This window comes from Sminthopsis crassicaudata, chromosome 2 (genome assembly GCF_048593235.1).
Source record: "Sminthopsis crassicaudata isolate SCR6 chromosome 2, ASM4859323v1, whole genome shotgun sequence".
Classification (NCBI taxonomy): Eukaryota; Metazoa; Chordata; class Mammalia; order Dasyuromorphia; family Dasyuridae; genus Sminthopsis; species Sminthopsis crassicaudata.
The window spans coordinates 609,540,790-609,567,153 of NC_133618.1; the positions used below are offsets into that span (position 1 = coordinate 609,540,790).

General features: G+C 35.9%; 1 protein-coding gene across 2 annotated transcripts in view; it reads right to left on the reverse strand.

Annotated features, from left to right (window-relative positions):
• TM9SF3 (transmembrane 9 superfamily member 3) overlaps positions 1-24,496 on the reverse strand; it is a 50,958-nt gene extending 26,462 nt beyond the window's left edge. Inside the window, exons 1-5 of one of the 2 annotated variants that reach the window (XM_074295955.1) lie at positions 24,293-24,496; positions 10,887-11,082; positions 7,831-7,950; positions 5,346-5,506; positions 4,249-4,326 (exon numbers count right to left, since the gene is read on the reverse strand). In XM_074295955.1, the coding sequence (XP_074152056.1) occupies positions 4,249-4,326; positions 5,346-5,506; positions 7,831-7,950; positions 10,887-11,082; positions 24,293-24,394 (657 nt within the window). In that variant the 5' untranslated portion in view covers positions 24,395-24,496. Of the gene's footprint in view, positions 1-4,248; positions 4,327-5,345; positions 5,507-7,830; positions 7,954-10,886; positions 11,083-24,292 lie in introns of both variants that reach the window. The other variant, XM_074295954.1, reaches the window with a different exon arrangement.
• Between the last annotated feature and the right edge of the window lie 1,868 nt (positions 24,497-26,364).

Below are 26,364 nucleotides of genomic sequence, written 5' to 3' on the forward strand. Positions count from 1 at the left end.
CCTCATTCTAGTTTTAGATATATTATGATGCACAGAAAACTTCTCCAGAACTAAATGCTTAAATTGAGGCACATCAAAATTGTGTCATATAAAAAAAAAGATAAGATTTGCTATAACTGCTATCAGTCGATCATATTTCTATTTAAGATACTCATAAATTAAAGAAAAACAATCTGAAAGTTTCCTTATAATCTGAAATTTATAGTGCTTATTGATTTCTTAATTCATGGGAAAGGAAGGGAAAGAAAGGTTAAAGGAAATTCATATAATCAGAGAATACAATTCAAAGTTTATGCAAAGGGGAGAAGGAACAAAAAATAGATACTGACCCTTGAACCACACGTTCATCTGAAATTTGTGGAGGTGTGCACACACACACACCCCTACCCTTCCCCCACCACAGTTGGGTCTATACCCATAGAAATAGATTTCACTCAAAAGGGAAAGAGGAGAAATTAGAGAGGAAGGTAGATTAAGGGAAGGATTATTTCTAATCAAAACAAAAAACATACTAAAATATATATAGATTTTCCTTGAAGTGACAGAAAAAATAAGACCATCAACAGAGCAAATGCTAAATAAATTGAGGTGTATAAATTGACAGAATACTGCTGTAAGAAATAATAAAAACCAAGAATTGTATGAACTGATATAGAATAAAGTGAACAGAATGAGGAAAGCAATTTATACAGTGACAACAGTACTGGAAAAATAATTTAGGAACTCTGATCAGCATAATAACCAATCACAATTCCACAGAACTACTTCCCTTCCTCTTTCCTTCCCTCTCCCTTCCTTCTTTCCTCCCTCCCTCTCCCTTTCTCTCTCACCCCCCCCATGTTTGTAGTTTTTTTGTTTTCATTCTAAACATAACTAATGCAAAAATAAATGTGTTTTGCTTGACTATGTATGTTCCTAACAGTGATTTTATTTTTCGTTAATTTTTATTTGGAGAAAGAGGAGCTTTAGGGGGTAAGAAGGCAGATTTTTGCTGACTGAAAAATTAATTTTAAAAAACTTGCCTGGCAAAATAAACAAATAACTAACTTTTTTTTGTTTAAAAAAAATTGCCCGGTTCTTACTTACTTTCCAGATATTTTATAACATTGGTAGCATGCCTAATCTAGCTACTCAAACTTATTTTCCATTCCTTTCTATCTCACTGTCCTACACCCAGTTCCTATTTATTTCTACCTCTGTGTCTGCTCTTGTTGGGACACTTTTTCAACTAAGTATCCCCCCTACCCTTATTAAAATCTCCCAACTTTAAAGGGCTAACTCAAGTTTTATATTCTACTTGAAGTCTACTCTTAACTGTTTCTAGCTTCCCTTATATCCCTTCTTTTATAGCATGAGTCACATATTTTAGTACTTAATCATGTTTTGATAACATTATCATTAGTTTATGTATGTTGTCTTGTCTCAGAAGTTGGAATAGGATCCTTTTGAGGGCAGGGACCCCATTTCAGTATTTCTCCTACAGCTTATAAGTAATGTAAGTATTACTAGTAAGTTATTATTAGTGTGTGTGTATGTATGTGTATATATATATATATATATAATATGTAAATATATATAAAATAATTATCTCCAACAGCTTAAAAGTACTAAATAATAAGCATTAATTACATTGAATAACTAAAAAAAGTTATTCTCTATTAGCTTAGCCCAGAGTAAATTAGTTTTGGGGTTTGAGGTAAAGGGATTTTTTTTTTTATTCAGTTCTGTTCCTTTAACCTACCCTCCAACTCTTAATTCATCCAGATCCAAAAATTAAGATTTCCTAGGAATTCTACTAAGTGCTTTGCAAAGAGGTTATGTATGTGTGTGTGTGTGTGTGTGTGTGTGTGTGTGTGTGTGTGTGTGTGTGTGTGTACGTATATGATATGAAACTCAGAGGATATAGTATAGGTATATAAATATCTCTTTCCTAAGGACAAATTTTTTCACTTGGGAAATATTTAAGAAGCATTTAGAGTATGTATAACACTGTGTCCTAAGTTCTATAGAACCTGTAAATAAGTAATAAGAAATGATTCTCCTCTTGAGTATATTATGCAGGAATGTAAAGGGAAAAATTAAACCACAGAAATTTATATTGTTATTATTGTTTTTAAAAAATGTTTCAGAAGTTTTCTTGAAAACTGCCTATAAATTTATTAATGGATAATGCTTAATATTCTGATTCAAAATAATTTTATTTCAATGGAACAATGATGATGAGAAAGCTAGAGTCAAGCAAAGAGTATTCTTCCTTCTTGGAAAAAATAATCATAAGTCATGACAGGAAAATGATTTTGGAGAGAAGCTAAAAAATTTGGTGTTAGATACATTGAGTTTAAGGTGACAACAGATATCCAAGATGAAACATCTAAGCAGGCAGATGAAAGTAGAACTATGACCCTACAATGGGGAAAAAAACCCCACAGCTTCAATTTTATTAAGCTATCCTTTTGCTGCCAAAAGACAAAATCAAGGTGCAGAAGCTTACAGCTTATAGTACAATAAAAACTTCTCTTCAAAACTCAAACTAATTGAATTAAAAGGGGAAATTTTATGTATGAATTAAAATCCTATTTGAGTGGGAAACTTCTGATGGGAAGAGATCCTGTTGGACAAAGTTCAAAATAACAAACATACATCTTAGAATAAAAATATGACAGTCTATTATAGGACATCCAGGAATGAAGTATCACTTATGCAAGCTTTATCTAAGCAACAATACCAAATTTACTAATAATTTATAGAAATTAAATGGGGGATAGCCAAAAAATGACAAAGGATCTGTTGTCAAAGGGCTCGATTTAAATTTCATTTCTGCTATTTACTACCAGGTGAACCTCAGGGAAGTTGTCAGACAACTTGGGCTTCAATTTCCTCCTCTCTAAAATGCAGGATTCAGATTAGATGCTGAGTAACGTCTCAGCTTTAAATCCAAGGATCCTACAATCCCTCAACTATGCAAAAACTATTCTTCCTGACCAAGTAGTCCTATGAGAATAAGTAAAGTCTATTTTCTTTTATAATAGGCTAAAAAAGCAATCATTAACTCAATTTTTATTAAGAATCTATGATGACAACAACACACTTTACCTAGTACCTTATTATTTATAACATACTATCTTCACAAAAATTTTGTGAAATAAATTGTTCAAATAATAATTTTGGGTTTTTTTTTTCTTTTTTTTTTGTCCAGGCCATGAGATTTCCTCAGTGTGGAGAATTCCCAGTGAAAAAATTCTATCTAACAACAGAGGTAAGTGCTATACATAAGTACTAAGAGGCACTTGTTCTGCAATTGAAAAGTATTCTAAGTCCTAAGGTGTGGAGACATCAAGAGGTCACAATGACTAGTAGAGGTGGAACTTCAACCATAGTCTTCCTACAAGACTCTAAGGCTGGTTCCTTAAATGCCAGAACACATTGACTGCCTTCTCAGTGAAAACATTATGATCACTAACAGATTAAGAAACTTGAGACACTAGTGGTAGGGCTCTGGCAGAAAGTCTGAGTGAGCACATGTTGCATGCAAGGTTGTAGTACTGTTTTTGAGATGACTTCTTATCTCTCTGAGTCTCAAGTTTTTTATGTGTCAAATGAGAAATGTGCTTATTATCAATATTCCCCAAACTAGTGGAACGTTAAAATCCCTTCAGTTCCACAATTCTATAATTCTAGTATTCTATTTTGTTTACAGAAGTTTTCTATAATCCAGAATGGGAACCTAAACATAATTAATAACTTTATTTAGAATTCCTGCCTGAGCCCTCCAGCTTGGAGGCAAGGAAGCCTTTCCTTTCTGTCCTTTTCCTTTTCCCTTCCCACCTCATTCTTGTAGCACACACTTCCTTTATACCCGCTCCTCCAAGAACTGCCCTTCCCTCAGCAGCTTTTTGTTTTCAATTTCCCCTTTAAGATGTAAGCTCCTTTCTGACAGGAATGATCTCGCTTTCAGGACACCCTTAGCACAGGGACCAGCAGCCTACTATCAAGAATGCTCTTAATAAATGTTCTTTCTCCACCCTATGGAGTCTAACATTCTCACATTAGATGTAACTAAGACCTCAAAGAATTATATTTTATTTCAAAGAGGGATGGTCATTTACCTATCAGTGACATCTAATAAGTTTCATTTCCAAAGAATGCCTTACAAATTTCACTACACTTCATTAAGTCAATTCAATGGGGAAAAAGTGAAAGAAATTAATATGCATCAAATGTCTTAAATATGCAAAATATTTTACATACCCTGTGTTGAAAAAAAGATGGATCAAGATATTTGTCAAATCGATCTTCAAATTTTATATCTGATTTTTTCCATTTCACCTGAAATAAATATTATTTTGAATAATTTATAAAAATCAAAGAAAATTTTAAAATAAATTTAAAAGTATTAAGAAACTAGAGACAGGCTGGAAAGTGGCTTTCATTATTGGCACTTCAAAACAAGTATAAAAAAAGGAATTAGTGCATATTTCTCTACACACATATCAACATAAGGATCTTCTAAGAGTGACAAGGGTTCAGTTTTCAAAATCTATTGTTGGCTAATGTTTTAATCTAGGATAAGTTTAATATCTGAAATTAATCAAAATAAGAACCAAGAGAACTTCATTTTTAGATTGAATTACTTCTTGATCACACCAAAAGAACTTCATAAGTAAAATTATTCAAATATTATTTGCAAAAGTACATATATACGACACTGAAAAAAGACACTGAAAATTGGCTACTCCAAGTTCATTTTTCTAGTTACCCAAGTCAAGGAGTGTGATTAGGAAAGAAAGGCTCTCCCTACAAAAGTTACTTTCTTCATTCTACCATTCCCTATTTCAGAAAGTATTACGAGTAGATTTTGCCATCAATTGTTAAAAATCTCCCCTCTGATGAACATTTCATTGACAGATCATATCCCACCCAGTGGGAGTATGAAGAAATTACAAACTGGTTTGCAACTGCCCTGCCAAACAATAGGCTCAAATGTTAAAATGAGTACTTAATAGCACTCTTTTTTAGAAAAGAGATAAAATAATTCATAATATGTATGAATACATACAGTTTTTCTAGTCTAAGCTAGTTTTGAGGATAAATTTTGTTACATCCCAGAGCAAATCCTGCAGAACAAAACTGAACTTATATGCACTACAGAAAGCTGGACTCAAGATGTCCTTTTCTTAATTAGAACCTGTTTTCAAGATGATGGGACAGATTAAGTCAAATAGACAAAAGTTATAATATTTAGTTACAACAAATTTCTTATTTATCTACTTCTATTCTAAAACAGATAATGGTGAGGAATATGAACTAAATACTGCTCTCTGAATGGCATATTTTTAAATACTTACTGAATATGACATTGAAATTTTAGTATTTGCTATCAGTTTCACCTTTCCTTCACTAGTTAAGTTAACATCCACAATTCTATTTCCATTGAAACCTATTTCCAGCCTTTTGTAGGTCCAAAGATAGTAATCTTCAGCATCTTCATCTGCTTCACCAACAATACCTATAAAAGATAAAATGCTAACATTTTACAATGCAATATCACTAATTACTAAAAAGAAATCTCTTTTTTCTAGTTTTCCTAAAAGCTGAGAGTATGTTACTTCCATAATATTCAATTGGAAAAAGGTAAATAAATACTATGAAGCCCAATTATTTACAATAACTGTTTTGTAACTGTCCTGCCAAACAGCAGTAGACTCCCAACTTTATGGTATTTAACAGCACTCTTTGTTAGAAAAAAGATAATAGCATAATTCATAATATGCATTATGAAAATATGCATAGTTTTTCTAGTCTAAAAGGCTAATTTTAAGGGCAGATTTTGTTACATGCAGGAGCAAATCTTGCAGAACAAAAGTGAATTTATGTGCACTACAGAAAACTGTACAAGACATCCTTTTCTTTATCAGACCCAGATTTCAAGATGATCAAACAAGTAAATCAAACACATAAAAGTTATAGTATTCAGTTACAATAAATTTCTTATTAATCAACTTCAGACCTATTTGTGAGGAATATGAACTAAACGTGTGTGTGTGTGCTGATCCTCAGAGAAGCCGACTATTTTAGAGCAGAAAAAAAAATTGTCTGTTCTACAATTCCAGACAAGAGGTCATAAAGAAAAAAAGAAGGCTGATTGTATAGGTCAGGGTAATCCATTACTACTACTAGAAGGAAAGAGAATCCCTCAAATCTGATATAAATTTTTATCTGGTCCTGTGATTTCGTCAGTGCGGGGAATTCACAGTATGGACTCTCAATAATGCAGAACAGCCATCTGTTTATAATTCAATCTTATAAGAGCTAGCAGGGGCACTGAGGACTTAAGTGATTTACCCATAGTCACATAGATAATATATGTCAGAGGTAGGTCCTAAAGCCCTATCTTCCTGTTTGCAAGACCTATCCTGTCTATTAGCTCACAGTTGTATAGATCTTTACTTTCTAAAATATTTTCATAACTATCTTATCTTAAATTGCATTACAATTTTATAATATAGGAAAGGAAATGCCATGTTTTTGCCAAAAACAAAACTGACACTGAATGATTTTTTTTAAGTAATAAAATCATTGGTAGCCTAGAATATAAATTTGAATTCCTGAATTTTCCACCATCATTCTATTTTTTTCTGAAAACACAAGCAAATACAAAGGACAAAATGATGAAAGACTCCAACTGGAAGTCAATGTAAGAAGTGAAAACAACCAATAAACACTTTCAGTCACCTATTCCTTCCAACCCCCTCAGCCAATACTTCAGTTTCTTGAAGGTCTTTGATATAAAAGATCTTTCCAACTTCAAATTTCTCATTATACTCTGAATACACCAGTTAATGAACATACATGCTATATCTTCTTTACTATATTTTAAGTTTCTGGAGGACAGGGACTATTTTAATTCCATTCACTACCACACGAAAAGGACTTAGAATTTTTAACTGAACTCATTCAAAAGCATTCACTAAACATAAACACTGTGCCCAAAACTCTTAAGTACCTAAGGGTAGCAGGAGATACAAAATTACTTTCCATTAGTCAAGTATGTCTTCTCTTTGTCAACTTCACAAACCATTTGTTCAAGATCTTGCACACTCTACCTCAATCTTTCCTCTCTTTTCCCCTGAAACACCTTCACAGGATCAGAAATTTTAAATTTAGAACTGGAAGAGAGCTCACATATCACCTTTTTACAGATAAACCCATTGAGATAAAGTGCTAACCAAATCCAAAAATATTAAATAGCAGAGCTGGAAGAAAACATAGGTCCCTCTAACTCCAAACATTAAATAAGCCTCATATTTTCAATTACCTCTACCTGGTCAAATGAATTTATTCCTTATGACATAAATGACCTTGTCAAGGGATTATAATGCTTTTTAAGAAGATAAAAGGAATTTTAGAGCTCCTAATTAATATTCTTTGGGGCACATGTACATTTTTTTCTTTCACAATTAAAAAATGTTTAATCCCTGCAAAATACACAAGTATGATATGTTCCAGATCAACTGTTTTTGTCAAGGTCCAGACCTCCTAAAAGTAGATGGCTCTAATGCTTATATTTACAACTCATCATACTAACAACTTCAAGGTTGATGTTTTAGCTTGGTGACTATAAGGGTCTGTCTAAATTCAGCCTTTCTCCTTTGCAACTAAAAATCCCACAAAAACCATTTCCTTCATACTCTTCACTGAAGACCCTTTCTTTTCTTCTGAATTCCTAGAGGAATTACTTTAATCACTATAAAGGCAGGAACCAATTCAGTGCAAGTGATTAAATAATGCTGATAAAGAAAATGCCAAAATGAACTTTAAATTATACTTTACCCCATATTGGTAAATCATCGATGTACATCTGGTACCAGTAGTGATTCTTGATAGCATATACAAAAGCATCTCTTTTCGCTTTGTCTAAGTCAATTTCACAGTAGTTGGTTTGCACGTCATCTGCTTAAGTTAAAATAGTCTAATTAGACCACAAATTTGTGAGATATACAATAAAAAACATTTAAAAAGTCACCTTCCCTAAACTTAATCTTTTCTGTAGTTTTATCTCCTGTAAAATAGGAGGAGAGTAACAGTAAGGTGAGACTAGAATGATCAATACACTGTGCACTAAGATAAATATATCATCAGTTTGAGCTCTTAAAAAGATTCTTCAAGAGGTCAGTCTATATCACTTAGTAAGTTAATTAATAATTCTCAGAAGAATATATTTTAATTATCCTTTTAAGTTTTGCCCACAAAAATTATTTTTATTAATTTTTCTTTCAGTCACTAAATTATTAAACTGTGACTAATAAATTCATTCAAGTAACAAAGATGAAAGCACTAAGTATGTATATTTTATTTTAAATAATAGCTTTTTATTTTCAAAGTACACGTAAAGATAATTTTCAACATTCACTCTTATAAAACCTGTGCTCCAAATTTTTCTCTCCCTTACTCCCAAAACCCTCTCCCCAAGGAAGCAAGTAATCCAATATAGTTTAAATATGTGAAATTCTTCTAAACATATTTCCACATTTATCTATACATATATAATTTAAAGAAAAGTTCCTTAAGAAGCACATATTTTAACAAAACCACAAATTTAGAAAAGCATGGAAAAGATTTATATGAACTCATGCAAAATAAAAGTATGCAGAACAAGGGAACCAACATTGTCCAGTCTCATCTGACTCTTGGGGTTGTCTAGGCAAAGATAATGAAGTGGTTTGCCATTTCCTTCTCCAGCATATTTTACAAATGAGAAAATTGAGGCAAACAAGGTAAGTGATTTGCCTCAGAACTACTGTTCAAGGCCAAATTTGGTTCTAGATCTAGCACTCTACCATTGTGCCACTATTACCTAGCTACCCCTTACACAATGATTATAAAAATGTTAAACAAAAAACAAAACTCAACAACAAAAAATCCTATCAAAAATAAATGTTGTAGAATCATGGCTCCAAAAAAGAAAGAAAGAAATATGAGATACCCTCTTGCTACTTCACAGAGGTGGGAAAGTCATGGGTATAGTACATTGTACATATTTTCAGACTTTTTCAAGGAATTGAATAGTTATATTAATTTTCTTCTTTTTGCCTTTACTTATATATGATATAGTTCTCTGGGAGTAGGAGGAAGGACATTGGAGAAATTATGCTGATAGAAAATAGCCAAAGATATCAATAAAAACTTATTTAAAAAAAAAACTCATAGGAAATTTGTAAAGTTGCATAGCAAAAATTGAATTCAGGGCCAAACCTTACATCATATACACACTACAGAAACTTTACCTTCATTAAAGATCAAAAATTTTTTAACCAATAAAAAGTAAAAGAAAAAACTGAATCATCTTTTTACGCAAGTAGGGAGAAAAATAAAATTTTTAGTCACTAAAAATTTTTTATTTTTAATAGGATTGATTTTATAAATGACCTGAAAAATTTTGACTAAAAAATAGCATCTCTCAAATTAAAAAGAAACAGATTAAAGGAAAGGTCTGCAGTACATGTCATATAAAGACATAACTTTCACATAACATCTATCAGAATAACATGCACAATCTCCTAAAGGAGAAATGGGTCTTGAAATCCATAATCCTGCTCCTATGAAATAAATGATTTTTGAAAAAATAAAACTTTTAATAAATCACATTAAAAATTGTTCAAAACCAGCAAATTATCAGCAAGCCACGTGAAAGATCAGTCCAAATCATAAGAGAAATGCTAATCAAAATTCTACCTGACTTATTATACACACACAGTTCAATGTTGGAAGAGGTGTAAAGATAGGTCGTCTTCTCTCCTTGTCTAATAAGACTTTATTATCATCTGCTAAATTATCATCTACACCCACCCCTTACTTTGAGTGATCCCAAAGCACGCCTTGTCCTGGGTCCTTCCTTAGAAATCTATCAGGAGCTCCTATCTATTTAACCATGATCCAGAGCAGACAGAAGCAATAATGGGCAACCATTGAAAAGCACAAAGGACCTTCCCTTCTTCTGTCCTAGCCTGAGAAAAGGCATCAGAACAGAGGAGCATCACCAGCAGTCAATTTTTCCCATTCCCACCAGTGCCGGACACATTACCTCATCCCTAACTCTATCTGGGGTGCCCTAGAGTCCAAGTCTATGTCTGTCAGCACATGGACCCAAATTTGCCCTGCTATTATGTTCTCTATAGTCCTCATGGCCCCGCTATCTTGCCTTCTACTTTGTTTGCTGCCAGGCCCTAAAAAGCCACTGAGTCATTTTGTCGCCATGAAAATGCATTCTCCTTTGGACAATATTTCATCCAATGAGAATGTGACCAATTTAAGAACTGCTGGCACATCTTTGCTGTCCTATTTGTATCTCCAGCATTTCGCCTAGTGCTCAGCAAAGGACAAGCAATTAGAGCACATGCTTCCCCTCCCATATTAACTCAGTCCACTACTAGGCAGCTCTAACTATTTCCAGTCCTTCCTCATAGCAATCCTAAATTGGTCTCTTTTACATTTTCTACCCACAGCTCTTGGTTCTACCCAGTGGGGGCAAACAAACAAGCCAAATCTTTCACTTTCCCTATATGACACTCCTTCAAATACCTGAAGACATTGATCACATGCTCCTTAAGTATTTTTTCCAGGCTAATAATACCCAGTTCCCTCAACATAGTCCTCTTTTAACTCCAACAACTTTTTACAGGTTGCTAGAAAAAGAATATCAGTTAAACTCTAAGAAAACAAATGTTATTTAAATTTTCTAAATAGATTTAAAAAGTAGTCTAGCTACAAGTTTTCTAAATGTTTCAAAATCTTTATTAAAACATATATAGAATTTTCTAAGACTTAACTTACAGACTAAAGAATTTCTTAATGCCTAATTTCTAAATTATAAATTCTGAAATATTTACCTTTGAATTTTATATCTAAGCCACTAAACTCCAACTCAACTCCTTGAAGTGCTTCTCCCAGTGTTTCATGGTAATGGCTGATGCTTTTTTTCGATCCCACACAGAAAGGAAGTGAGAAGTATTTATAAGTTTCTTGTCGATTGTGGTATGGTCCTACGGTATTCATCCATAAAACAACTTCTTCTTTATCTTGGTACTAAAAAGAAAGCACATTAGAATATAAAATTATAAATTTAAATTAAAAGTATTGTACTTTTTTGGTCAAAAACATCTAAGGTAAACAGAGATTAATTACTTGTCCAGGATCACACAATTAGTAGGGTAAGTATCTGAGACTGGATTTGAAATTTAGGTTTTCATGGAACTTTTCACATTTTATCTAATACAGTTATCTGTATGTATACACATACATATATACAATCACATACACCATACTATTGATGGAATGAATGGAGTCAAGCAAAATACTATGTCTGTAATTGCAACCCAGTATCTAAGTGCATCCTTGTGAGAAAATGATTCTGTGGAATTACGTACAGACAGAACTATCCTGTATTGAAGCCCACTGTTAACTTATAAGCTATGTGTTGAATCCCAACTTCCAAGGCTATCTAATATAAATAGGGAGGTCACAACCACCATTTACTAAAGAAATGAGATATATCTGTTTAAAGTCCAGTCCCATCTTCCCTCTTATCAATTGCAAATTCATTAGTAACTCTGCCACTTTTAAAAGCATCATAATAAAGCTTTGTCCCTTGACCTGGAAATGTTTAAGCCTATGAATTCATTCCAGATACCTTTCCACCATGGTGATTTGTTGTACCTCAGCACTGCTGGAACTAACAAACCAAGAGACACAAAATTGAAAAACAACCCAAAAAGCTAATTTTAGTTATTGGTTTCTTTCACCAATAAAGATGATATTAACAAGTAAAAAACACACATATATGGAATTTTATCTTTAGACTTCTACATAACTTCTAGTAGAGCATTATGCCACAGTTAATCTTTTCCAGCATTGTTTTCCAATGATATAAACCTCAAAAAATTTAGTCTCAGCTCCAACTCTTATTTTATGACCAAAGGTAAAACATATAAACTTTAAAAGCCTGAGCGTTTCCTGACTTTTATCTTCAATATTTAATCCACAGAACTGTTGTGGTGAAAACACTTTGTAAACAATGATTCAGTCATTATTCTTATTATTTCCCTCAACATCTAAGATCAATTATCCATCAAAATATCTAATTCCAGGTACTAGTTCTGATAGTCACTAAGTGGTTTGATGGAGAAAAGAAAAGGGAAAAAAAAAATCCCTCAATCTTGATTTCTTCATCTATAAAATGAGAGTTTGCCTACGTGATCAAGATTCCTTCTAGTTTTTGAATTTCTAATTTTTTCACTACTTGATTATTTCAAAAATAAATTGACATAGGTTAAGAATATTAAAACAAGGATATGTACAAATTAAATCAATTTAATAGCACAAAAAAGTTAAAAGAGTTAAAAAACTACATGCCTCTCTCCTACACTGAGAATCTGTGAAGGAATGAAGTCAAAAAATATCTTATTCAATCACTTATCCATTATTTCTGGTCCAAGCTTTTATGCATTTCTTAAATATTAATTTTTATTTTGCCAGATGCTTTATTCTAATCCCAAACAAACTCTCTAACTCTGAATATTTACCAGGTGATCTATACTTAGCTCTTAATATTCACCAATAAATAGTATCTTTATATACATGGCTATTATCTGTACCTTTAATACCCATTTCCTATCAACTTTTCTAACCAACCAAAACTTTATACCCTCTAGAATACCTTCTTCCTAAAGCACAATCACAGCATACTGAAAAGAATATTTAAAGCTGCTTTCCATTCTCCTATACTGGCTACTTTAATAGTTCTTATTATAGAACCAAAAGAAAAAAAAGCAATTTATAGAAGGAAATCCTTAAAAATCAGAGAAAGAACAAATAATGTAGGATTACAGAGTCAGATTATAAAAGCTCTCTACAGTAAAAAAATAAAATAAAAATCTATTTTTTAAAAAAAAGTAAATGGCATCAGTAATGAATTGAACCAGCTACACCCCGTGAAAGAACTCTGGGAGATGACTATGAACTACTACATAGAATTCCCAATCCCTCTATTTTTGTCTGCCTGCATTTTGGATTTCCTTCACAGGCTAATTATACACTATTTCAAAGGCTGATTCTTTTTGTACAGCAAAACAACTGTTTGGACATGTATACATCTATTGTATTTAATTTATACTTTAACATATTTAACATATATTGGTCAACCTGCCATGGGGGGAAGGGGAAAAGGAGGGGAAAAATTAGAACAAAAGGTTTGGCAATTGCCAATGTTGTAAAATTACCTATGCATATTATCTGGTAAATAAAAACTATTAAATAAATTTTTAAAAAATAAAGTAAATGGCATCTTTTTTCAATAAATTGGTCAGTTTTGTTATGTGGTATAGTAAGGAGCCAAAGTCAAAGCCAGGAAGAACCCTCCAGGCTGCGTAACCCAAGAGAAGTTCTCAGACTAAGATTCCAAGATACAAAAGTGCTGAATTGCACTAAAAGAAATTTCCTTAAGCTGGAGCTTCATCACTAATGAATTGTTGAGAGTTGTGAACTGATCCAACTATCCAGGAAAGCAATTTGGAACCATGCCCAAAGGGCTATCAAACTGTGCACACGTACTGGGCCTGAATCCCAGAAGGAGGGAAAAGGCTCCACATGTTAAAAAAAAAACAAAACACAAAAAAAAACCTTGTGGCAGTCCTATTTGTAGTGGCAAGAAACTGGAAATGGATGGATGCCTATCAATTGAAGAATGGCTTAATAAATTGTAGTATATGAATATTATGGAATATTATTATTGTTCTGTAAGAAATGACCAACGGGATGATTTCAGAAAGGCCTGGAGAGACTTACATGAACTGATGCTGAGTAAAATGAGCAGAACCAAGAGAACACTGTATACACCAACAAAAGATTATGTGATGACCAGCTAGAATGGATGGGACTCTTTCCAAGAATGAGCGATTCAAGCCAATTCCAATAGACTTAGGATGAAAAAGGCCATCCACGTCCAGAGAGAATTATGGAGATAATGTGAATCCAAACACAGTACTTTGCCTTTTTTTTTTTTTTTTTGGCTGGTTGGTTGGTTTCTTGTCCCTTTCAGACTGTTTTTCTTGCACATGACAAATATGGAAATATGTTTAAAAGAACTGTATCAGATTGCTTGTTATGTTGAGAAGGGGGAAGGGAGAGAAGAAAAATTTGGAATACAAAGTCTTACAAAAATGAATGTTGAAAGTCATCTTTAGAATGTGTTTGGAAAAAATAAAATACCATTGAAAATGAAATAAACAAACAAACAAACAAAAAAATGATCTCCATATATCACTGAAATCACTGGTAGAGTCTCTACCCTATTGGAAAGTATGGTTCTCTAGAAGAGGAGAGGAGCTAATAGGAAACATAGGTCAATAAAAATGCAGTTTAAAAATAAAGTAGATTGAATTGTAAATATACTAAATTCAGACAATTCACAAAGTGGAATGAAAGGAAGAATCTGCTAGAACTGAGTTTCATCAGAATGCCCAAGCCCCTCATTTCAGACTAGCCCCTCAATCTAGCTGCATGACTATGGGTCTCAATTTCCTCATCTGTAAATTGATTAGATCAGATGACCTGTAAGAGTTTCTTCCAATTGTAATATTCTATGATTTTATAAGTGGAGTAAATTTTAGCATATATCATGAACAAAAAATGTAGTTTAACAACAAGAACATGGATGCAAAAGTCAAGGACAAATTCAGGCTCTATTACTCAGAAACTTTATGCAAGTCATTACCTCTTAAGACTCAGTTTCCCTATCAAGGAGGTAGATGACTCCTAATATCCCTTCTAGTTATAAATACAAAACATTCCCACTCCTAAAAATATTGCCTCAATTTTTTCATTCAAACACAAAATTTGTTTTTTATCAAATATAAATGTGTGTGTATGCGCCTTAGAGGAAAGAATCATGTTAGCATACTTACTGACACTGAATTAACACATTAGCTTCTCTTCTTATTTGAACAATTTATAAGACGGTGCGACTTCCCTTTGTACTGTCTCCCAGAGGGGGTCATTCCATAATTACTATCATGAAGGAGATTACAGAGATCTCTTTTCTAGCACTGAGGCAGGAATGCCTCCTTAATCTGTATCTCAAACCCTGGTATGTCACATAAGTTTTCAGGTCTTTATATCCAACTTGTTAGTAGGCATTTCTACTCAATTTGTCACAAGAACAACTTGTCATTTACCTAGTCAAATATCTTTTCTTCCAGTTATCCAATTTTTTCTTTAACATAAGTCTTTCATTCACCCAGGCTTAACACTAATATTCATCTTCAACGAACCTCTTTCATTCTATATATAGTTTACATTTGCAGAGACCTTTACAATTTAAAAAAAAAAAAAAAGGAACTTCCTCACAACAATCCATATGATAAGACGAGTATTATATCACAGATGAAAAATGCTCCAAAAGCATTTGCTCAGAACCACAAACTCACTAAAGTACAGAATCAAGATTTGAACCAAATTTCCTAATTCCAACACAGGACTCTGCCCATTATATTACTCAATGAGGCAATTCTGCTGATTCTTTTTTCTTTTATCTTATGATATTAACATCAGAAATTTAAAGCTGCAAGGAAACTTGAAGACTGTCAAAAACAACCCTATCATTTTAGAGATGACAAGCAGAAAACCAGGGAAGTTCTAACTTCCTCACAGTTGCACTAAGCCTCCATTCTATGCCTACACCACTCTAATCCAATACAACTGGGAGTGTGTCAACAACAAATATTTAGGTCAAACCATGTTATGTGGAGTACTGTAAATTACTAGGAATACAAAACAGTTTTAGACAAAGTCCTTCAGTCTATAATCTGGTGGGGAACATAGGTCAGAGGACTTTAGCGCTCCAGTCATACAAGGAAACCAAGGCCTACAAGTGACTTCCTCAAAGCCACACAACTTGTCTGGCAAAGCAGGATATCTTCTGACTGCCAACCTAGTGCATGTTCCACACAGTATCCTGCTTACTTTTTTTTTTTTTTAGGAAAACTTTAATGAGTGATCCAAAAAAAAAAAAAAAAAAAAAAAAAAGCTACCAAACTTAGTAAAAAACAAGATGGATGTCATTACATTTATGACAAAGTCTTTCCTAATAATTATACACATATACACACATGGTATAAATCCATGTATCCCATTTATTCTGAAGAAGTATCAAAGTTGCAAAAGGTTTGATCTTCTATATTTGTTATGAGTTCCCTTTCCTTGTTCCATAAAATAACTAAAGATAAAAGTAAAATTGTAGATGTTTTAATTGATTTAAAAACTCAAGGAAAAAAAATTCTCAGGTCTTTGAGATATGGACCCTGTCATTTACCTTTCCATGCCCCTTAGCACCTCCTAAAGTGTTGCGCGTAATTGGGACTCAATAACAATAAATATAAAAATTGAATGTCTTTTCTCTGAAGATGTCAGTTGCTTAAAGAAATATAAAAACTTTTTTTAAAACAGCAGCAGCATATAATATATAGTATACAATAGCAGTTCTCAAAACGTAGTTCAGAACCTCTAGGTTTTCTGGGACTTTTTCATGACGTCCATGATGTCAAAATTATTTTTATAATACTATTAAGATGTTTTGTAAATTACAGCAAATACAACTCACATAAACCAATGCTCTCTTCTCTTTAGGGTCCTTAATAGTTTTTATTAGAGTAAAAGGATCCTGAGATTTCTTTCAAGGTCAAGTCTTAAGTATGTTCCTGGGCCAACTCATTTAAGCTCTTTGGTGTTCTAAGCAACTATCTGAAGAATCTAACATGAAAAATAGTTGGTAGTGTTTGATTATTAGTAGGGGGTATATCCACACTAGGAATTCCATATACCAAGGAAATCATTGGCCTGAAGCTAATTAATAATAACTAGTATTCGGACAACACTTTTAAAATCTATAAAGTACTTTACATACAACTTTATTTTTACCAAATTTTCTAATTTTTCACAGCTTATCATAACTTAAAGCTTTTCAAAGAAACAAGATTTAATGAAAAGAACACCCGGGGGTCTTGGAGTAACAAATCTCTTTTGATATTAGTTGATTTACCATACATAGGTAAATCATTTAACCCTTTGATCCTCAACATCTTCATCTGTGAATTGAGATAATAACATATACCTCAAAGTGTGTTGTAAGGTTCAAATATGAGAATGTATTTGAAATGCTTTGCAAACCTTGAAGCACTACATGAATGTTTGTTATAATTCACACAACTACTCCAGTTTCTCTATATTCTTCCATGTATTTACATCTGTACTGTGATAATTTTCTTTTAAATGCTTATCATTGTATTGCTAGTTCATATTTAGGCTTTTCACTTACTATGATCCAGAGAAAATTTGCTGTTGTGCACATTAGTATTCTTTAAAAAAAAAATTTTCCTTCCAATATTATCCAGCATTGGCTTCCAATGATTCATTATGCTAGTTTCAGACTTCTTTTCTAACTATGTTCATTATAAACTAATCAGATCTTTCCAAGTACCTGACTCATCTGCATTTGAACCTTTCCTTCCAAAAGAACCAATATACATATATGTTAATAAACATGCCTCTCAATAATGAAAATAACAAATGTCTTATTTTCTTCCCTAAACAGATATATTCTTTAGGGGCAATGCTATTTCTACTTATACATTTCTGTGCATTTTTCCACCCCTCCTTCTAATACTAAATAATGAGATCATTGGTAGGAACTCAGTTATTTGTTGAATGAATTAGGATTATATCTATTTAGGTTCCCTTAAAATGCCACAAACCAAATGTGGATTAGAGTGAAAAAACATATTATGAAATGTTTAAATGTAAAGATTCAATAGAAACTAAAAGAAAACTGAAAAAATATCAATTAGTAGCTATCAAAGATCACAGAATGTTAGAACCAGAATGGACTTTCGGGAATTAACTTGTCAGAAAGATTAATCTTTTTTGAGTATGGACTCCTCTTGGACAATCATATACACCTCAGAATAATGATTTTAAATTATCAGAGAAAAAGCTGTATTTCAGTTAGAGGTTAGTGAAATTTCTTTCTGATCCAATTTCACAAATGCGCTGAAATCTATCTACAAATCCCATCCTTTGTTTGAGTCTCATGAGTTAAAAACCTCTGATTCAGTCCAATTTCTTTATGTTTATAATTTGGGTTAAGTTAGTGTCCTTATGAAAAAGATAACAAGAAAAGAGAAATAAAGCTAAATTTTAATTCTTGGACAAACTTCAAGGTCTTAGCCCTTTGTTGGGTCTCATAGTTTCTTCAATACTTGGTGCAATTCAGAAATATAGTTCTATTAAATAATGATAAATTTAAAATTAAAATCAAGCTTCATATTAAGATCAGGGGCAGTTAAATGGCACAGTGGGTAGAGCACCAACTCTGAAGTCAAGAGGACAGGAGTTCAAATCTGGTCTCAGACACTTACACATAGTAAGCTGTGTGATCCTGAATAAGTTATTTAACACCAATTGCCTCCCACACCCCAGAATCAAATATCAAAAGCTCCTAAAATTAGAGATTAGCTTCCCTTACAAAAGAATTCTTTACAAAATGTTGCACCACCTTTCCTTTTTGTATAAGTCCTAATAGTGTACTTAAAATGTGACTTATTTTCCAAAATTTTTACAGATGTCTAAAGAGATATGTACCTACTAATCATCGACTCCTCACTTTGAGTAGTGGTTGAAGCTTATACATATACACTCCTTCTCAGAATACTTTTTGAAAGCATAAGATAAAATAATTAGGATTACAAAGAGACTAATTATGATACAGTAACAAAAATATTTAAAGGAAGTTGACAGACAACCCCTTCAAGAACTCCTAGTAAGAATCCATCTCTAGAACATGATAATAAGAGGATGTTTGCATGAACATAGCATTTAAAGTATTAAAAGCATTTTGAAAATATCTCATTTTATCCTCACAACAATCCTGAGAAGGTGCTACTGTCATCATCTTACAGTAGAAGAAACTGAGGTAGACAACAACTGACTTATTCAGCATCTACTCATTCTTACCCTGCTGCACTAGCTTAGGTTTAATTTCTCTGATTTCCACACCCCAGGAATCTCATTAATGGGGTAATAAATTCCTCTAAGACCTTATCAGCCTTCAATATCCCCCCAGCATCACTACCCTCCTAGTCTTCTGGGATGGAAGGGTGGCGCCAGGAATTGCAAACCTCCATTTAAAGAGGTGAACAGCTCAGTTCAGATAGCTCATTTCTCACCCAGCAGCATTACTTCCAGACTTCTCTGCCATGCCCTAGCCCACTCCCTTCTCCCCTTTTTGGAGGGGAGGAACACACGAGAGCCCCAGCGTTTTGGCTAGTAAATTCCTTAAGGTACTCCTTTTTGTATTTGAATCCCTAGAATTTAGCATAGTGACTGGAACACAGTAGGAGTTTAATAAATGTTTATTGGCTGATGTAGCTAGCAAGTATCAGAGGTCAAAATTGAATTCAAGTTTTCCATAGTCCAGGTCCAGCGCCTCTTTGCACTGTCATTTAGTTGACATAAGCATACATAAAATAAAGTACTTCATATCATAGTTCATAGGATCTTAAGTTATTAGAATAGGAAAGATCAATATTATCTTCTTATAGATTAAGAAAAAGGATTTACAAAGTGAAATTACTTTAAGATCCATTTTGCTAGTGTTTTATTTTCAAAGCATCCTAAGTTTTTTCAAAACAATCCAGGAATTTTCCACTGAAATTCTGAAGCCACTCTAGCCATATTTTCATTTAAAGCAGTTCTTAATATTTTTTGCATCATACACTCCCTATGATAGTCTGCTGAAGCTTCTATGTCCTTTTTTAAATGTTTTAAAGTGTATAAAATACATGACTATTAAGGAAAACAATTGTATTGAAAGTTATCAATTTGTTTTTTTTTGTTTTTTTTTTTTTAAATAAATACATGAACCCCAGGCTGAGAATCTCTGATCTAGAATCTCAAAAGATTTATATACTTAAAAATATAAGAAATGTCCTGCTGGGTGGGAATAGTCCATCCTCCCCACTTATTTTACTCTAATTAACTTATAAAAAGACAGTATAGCATTTGCATTCTGTGGCACTGCCAAATATATAATCAACAAATTTGTGGTCGACAATCAAAATGAGTAATCTTAAACATTCTTTTTCATCTTCCCAAACAATAAAAATTTACAGTTTTACTTAATTTTGTTTTTATCTTTAAATTTTACTACTGGAAAACATACTTCACATCAAAGTTACTTAACTTGAGCTATTAAAAACTGCCTTCCAATAGTAAATGCAATTCATAAGTACTCATTTAGCTAGCATCTACTTGGCCCATAAAACCAGTCTCTTAACTTTCACTCCCTCCCTCAGCATAGCCTTTCCATTCATTCCTTTTTCTCTGTCTTCAAAAATGCACAGGTTTCTCTTACAATAGAAAAAACTTCAATTGATCTTCTTACAATAGAAAAAACTTCAATTGATCTTAGTACCTCATCTCTTTTATTTATTCATTATTATGTCCTTGAATGCCCATTTTCAATTATTCAGTAAGTTTAAGAAAAGGCAAAGTTTCAGGGGACATTTCCTCAAATTTTAAAACAATACTTTATACTTATTCAATATTTGGTAATGAGAGATCAGTGAGTACAATTCAGTTCAGGTAAGTAAAATGACATGCACATGGGGCTCCAGTTTTACTCAGCAACTCTTCAAAATATTACTTTCTATGATGAGTTACAATAATCATTATTTATTATCTACATTTTTCTCATCTCTGAAAAGTCATTTAATTACTACAAATTCCTGGAAATGAAAATTCCTAAGAATAAAACTAATGTTTTTGCTTAATCATTTATGATTATTCCAAAGACCTTCAAAACATTTCTTCATTAAATGTAGAGGTCAAAATTTTTCCTATGCATAGTATTGTAAATCATAAAATATAAGTTCAAACATTTCTCATGAACATTTGTGCATATTTGGTACAATTAAACAATGTTATAAGAGTAATTTTCCTCACTCACAACTTGTTTGGACCTCTCCTTTGCAATAACTTATCTCATTTTAATTTATAAGTGGCACATGGCATTTTAGCTATAGCACTGTTCTTTTAGTCAACATTTGAGTTTGACTTCCACTACCACCCAAATGAGGAATACCAGGCAAATGACAACCTTTTTCTGAGCCTCAGTTTGTTCATCTGTAAAATGAAAGGGATTGGTCTTTAGCTAAGGAATCTTCCAAGTTTCAAAATTATGACCCCGTTAAGTTTCCTAAATGTATCTCAGTTATGCCTCCCCATCAGATCTAAGCACCTAAGGGAATTGAATCTTAACTTTGCATATCCTGTACTTAGGAACTTTTTTTCCTAACTAAATGTAGTAGTGGTTTTTATAAAATATTCAAAAGAATAGACTTAACAACTGTTCTTTCAACCAGTAGAGCATCCAATAAAAATTAAAAGTAAATCACCCCATAAATAAATTTTTTTTAAAAATTAAAAAAAAAAAAAAAAAAGTAAATTATCCCAAGAAAGTTCTACATGGTCATTGAAAATAGCTCTTTTACAATTATTTAGTTAAGAGAAATGAAAATTCTCACATGAAAGTTAACATTTTTACATGGAAAGTAGAATTACACAAGCTCAATGTGAATTGATCCTGTAAAACAATTTGGAAACATATTAGAAAAAAATCAAGTGTATATTAGACCCAACTAGAGATATATAATGAATATGTTCCCACCCCTTTTCTCCACCAAGGTCAAATACAGCAACATTTTATCATAGTAACAAAGAACTGAAAATACCCACTAATGCTACAAGAGTGAATGAAAAGAGGCTAAGAAATAGATTGTATGATCACAGTAGTAATTAATTCCCAAGTTATTGTCAAATTTTATTGTTCCTACTTGATAACTCTCCTATAACATCCCTTTCCATTCTCATAACTACCACCCTAGTTCAGGCCCTTATAACCTTTCCATTGGATTATTATAAGTCTTCTAACTGGTTTCCCAACTGGTTCCAGTGTTCCCCAATGGGGGTTCCAATTCATCCTCCACTCAAAATACCCATGTAATTTTCCTAAGGGGCAGGTTTGACTATATCACCCACCACTCATTAAACTCCAGTGGCTCCCTATTGTCTCCAGGATCCTCCTTTTGGCACTTAAAAGTTCCTCACAACCTGGCCCTTTCCTACCTTCCTAGTCTTTTTATACTCTATTCTCCCCTACACATACTATGACTTAATCACATTGTGCTCCTAGTTACCAATACAAGACATTACATCTCTTCACTGTACATTTGCACCGGCGGAACCCCTGCTTCTTTAGTGCCTAGCTCCTCCCTCTTAATTTCCATCTCTCCTAGATTCCCCAGTTTCTTTCAAGACTCTCAATTCAAATTCTTTCCAGAGAAGGTCGTTCCCAGTCCTTGGGCCTTCCCCAGCGCTGTGTCCTGTAGGGACACAGTGATCTTTTGCCATTCCCTGTATTGCCAGCATCAAAAGCTTAACATTTACTCTTGTTGACCAACTGAATGGGTGAACAACTATGATGTGAGAATTTAAAATATTGTTAAAACAATAAAAGATGACAATTTAGAGCATGGGAAAGTTCATGATCCAGTGGAGAGCAAATGACTAAAACCAGAATTTATGCAAAGTCCACAGGGGTGTTAAGGAAAGCAGATTTTAAAACTTCACAACTGTGATAAATGGAGTGACTTGCCTCCTTTTAAAATTAGTGGAATAAGGGTGTATAATAAGTCACACAGGCAGGTCTTGCCAACTTGTTGATATTTTTATTTAACTATATTTACTACACATAAGTTCTCTGGTGGTTGAGAATCTTTGGAAAATAACAGATTAAAAAGGGGGGAGGGGGACCAAAATATTTTTAAAGCCAATCATATATTTACAATTAGGAAATACTTTAAAAATTATCTATTCCCAATCCCACTTTAGAAATGGAAAAAAAAAAAAAAAAAAAAAAAACTAAGGCTCAAAATCTATTATCTTCACTTTAAATTTGCCCAAGGTCATGTACGTTTTTTTTTTTAACTAAGTCGAAGGACCTGAAACTGAACTCAGATCATCAAACTACAAAAGCAATGTCCCTTCTATTACAAAACACTGCCTCTAAACAAAACAAAATAAATGCTAAAATAAATGAACTCTTCAAATCTTAATAAGTATCCAGATGTGATCATTTGACATTTACCAACTATTATAACTTGTATATGCTGGTATTAATATTAACTTTTGAAGCCCAAGAAGTTGTCAGATCGAGGGGCTAGCCTAATACCAGGGTAAACAAGTTAGATTTTCAAGTTCCATGAAATAGAGAATCAGAATCACAGATTCACACGGGAGGTGGTGTTTGTTTTTTTTCATTTATCAGCGACTATAAAAGATAACCGAAACCAATATTCCAACCCCATTCATCAAGTCATTCATTTCCACTACCTAGTCTGAGAAAACAGGTTCAGGGATAAGGAAAGTGACTCGTCCATGCAGGACTTCAGTAACTTCTAACACAACTCAGTACCGGAAAGCCTATGCGGTGACAAGGCTGGCCCGGGTTTTACCTCAGTGAATAAGACTTTCAGATCTCCTCAATAACACCCTAGCACTGAGAGAAGTCGTTCTAAGCAAGGGGCAAAAAGTTGCTTGGATTTTAAAGGTTGATTATGTCAACTAGTCAGTTAATGGTAAAAGCAAATTGTCCCCAGCCTGCTCCAGCCTTGCCTACAATGCCAAAACAGAGCCTCCTCCGAGTCCGGCGGGGCCGAGGCCTGGAGGGGAGAAAAGTTGCTGGCCCGGACACGGCGCGGGCCTGCGTGGAGGTGGAAGTGGAGGCTGCACACGTGTAATGATCCTCATTTCCTGACACGGCTCACGAGTCCCGTCCCCCGCCTCCAGACCGAAGACCGAACCCCCCGGGTTTGGAGGCGGCCACCACAAGTGGTCAGCGCTTTCTGTAGGAGCTTGCCAGGTCAGTGTTTAATACCATTGTATCGTAGGGCAAAGCAGCCCCGGTAATAGGACCCAGGGCTCCGGGACAGGAGGAGTCCTCCCCCAAATACGGGCCCTCGAACAGACTCCCCTCAAGCTCACGCCCCACGGATTAAGTGGCCCGGGTCCCCTCCCGCGCCCGACCAGGCCCGACGCTCGGTGCGCAGAGCTCCGAGGCTTCGTCCGGGCCGGGCCGGGCCCGCCCGGGGCCCCCCGGGAGCGAGGCCGAGGCCGCGCGGCGCCTCACCGTGTGATCGTGCTCGTCCGCCCGGCCCCGGGGCGGCAGCAGCAGCAGCAGCAGCGCCACCGCCGCCGCCGTCGCGCGGGCGACCCCCCGCCGCGGCTCCATGGTGCGCACTCCCCCCCGCCCGGCGCCGGCCGGCCCTCCGCCCGAGGCTCCTCCGCTGCCGCTGCCGCCGCCGCCGATTCACATCCAAGGGGCGCGCGCACACGGACGCACAGGGCCGGGGCCCAGCCGCTGCCCCCGCCGCCTCGGCGCTGCCCGAACCGGACCCGCCGTCGCCGTCGCCGTCGCCGTCACCGCCCGCGGCCGAGCGTAGCCCCCGCCCCACCGAGTCCGCTCCGCCGCCGCTGCCTTCGCCTCAGCTTCTTCCTCTGACTCAGCCACGTCATCCGGCCACCCAGTCACACACCGGAAGTGCCTCCCCTAACGTGGGGCAGCAACCGCCACGGACCGCGGCTGAGCGAGCTAGCGAAAACGAGAGCCCTGCTCCACCTCGCCGCGGGGAGGAGGGCGAGCGCGAGCCGAGGGAAGGGGGGAGAAACAAGTGCTGGGGAGAAAAAGAGGGCGCGCGCGGGGGGGAGGGGCGGAGGAAAGGGGCGGGGCGGCAGGGAGGGCGCGCGCGTGAGGGAGAGAGGGGCGGGGCGCGAAGCGCTGGTTCCCCCACCCCCCACCCCCCCCCGGGCTGCTCCAGGGCGGAGCCCAGTATTAAAGAAGAGAGAGGAGGAAGTCTCCCGGAAGTATTCGCCCTAGAACCAGTCGGCAGAGCTCCCTGCGCCGCGTCCCAGAACCTCTTAGAGGTCACGTGGGGACGGGGAAAACTGAGGTGAAGACCTAGGTTCGAATCCTGCCCTTCCCCCACTAACTAGAGCCCTGGCGGCAGCCAGGCATTTCTCTCTGATCCCTGCGTTCCCCTTTCTGAGGTGGGGATGATCGCGAATTTGTAGATTTGTAGTCGCGGAGGCCAACCGCCGGGTTTTACACATGAGAAAGACGAGGCCGAGCTGGGATTGACCCAGGCCTTCTTCCTTCCTAACCCGGGCTGTGGTCGGGATGGGGCCCCACGCAGGGTCTGGAGGCAACTTCCGGGGAGGGGGGAAGGGAAAGTCCCTGGGGCTACGGATCTGTGGAAGTGGGTGGGGATCTTAGTCCCGGGAGGAGTTGGCAGAGAGCCCTGGGGGCCCATACCGAACAAACACGTACCTGCACCGTATGCATATCTGTGTTCCTGCATACATCTCCCCTCCCCCCCAGGCCTGGAATGGCTAGGCAAGGTCTGCAAGCAGCTTGCACTCTAAAAAGGATGGGGCCAGTGCAGGCGCGCGCGCGCACACACACACACACACACACAGAGTATGCATGCACATATATACGTATCTGTGCATACACCTCCAAACAGTGCGTGCACACACCTGGGGTCAGGAATGGCGAGACAGGGGTCTGCGTGCAGCTTGCACTCCAAATGGAGGGAATCCAAGAAAATGCGTAAACTTATTTCTCTGCTGTATGGAAAGTGCTTTCCCATCTTCAAAGTACCTTATGCATGTAAATTACTATTAAAGCTTCCTGGATGCTGCGCTGATGCTCCGGGACAAGGCTCTCCTCACTTAGAGGCAGATGGATGCACTGGCCCGAAATCAGGAAGACTTGGAATTCAGCCTCAGATAGCTCCTAGTTGGGTGATCTTGGGCAAGGCACTATTTAATCTCTGCCCAGTTTCCTCGGCAGTTAAAAGGGCATACTAAGGGCGCCTAACCTTGCAGGGTTGTTGTGAAGATCAAATGAGAGAATATTTGAGGCATACTTAGTACGGTCCCTGGCACATAATAGGTATTGTAATAAGTGCTTATTCTCTCCCCCTCCCCCCCGCGGGACCTCTTCCCCCTTAACACTCTTTCCGGGCTTTATCAGTTCCCACGGTTTGATGGTCCCTTCTAGAAGATCTGTGTATGGAGCCTTAGTTTTTTCCTGAGCTCCAGAGCATCATCACCAAACTGATCATCAGACATTTCAACTGACCCCGACAACTCAGCACATCCGAGACAGAAGACATCCTTCTTTCTTTCCCACAACACCAT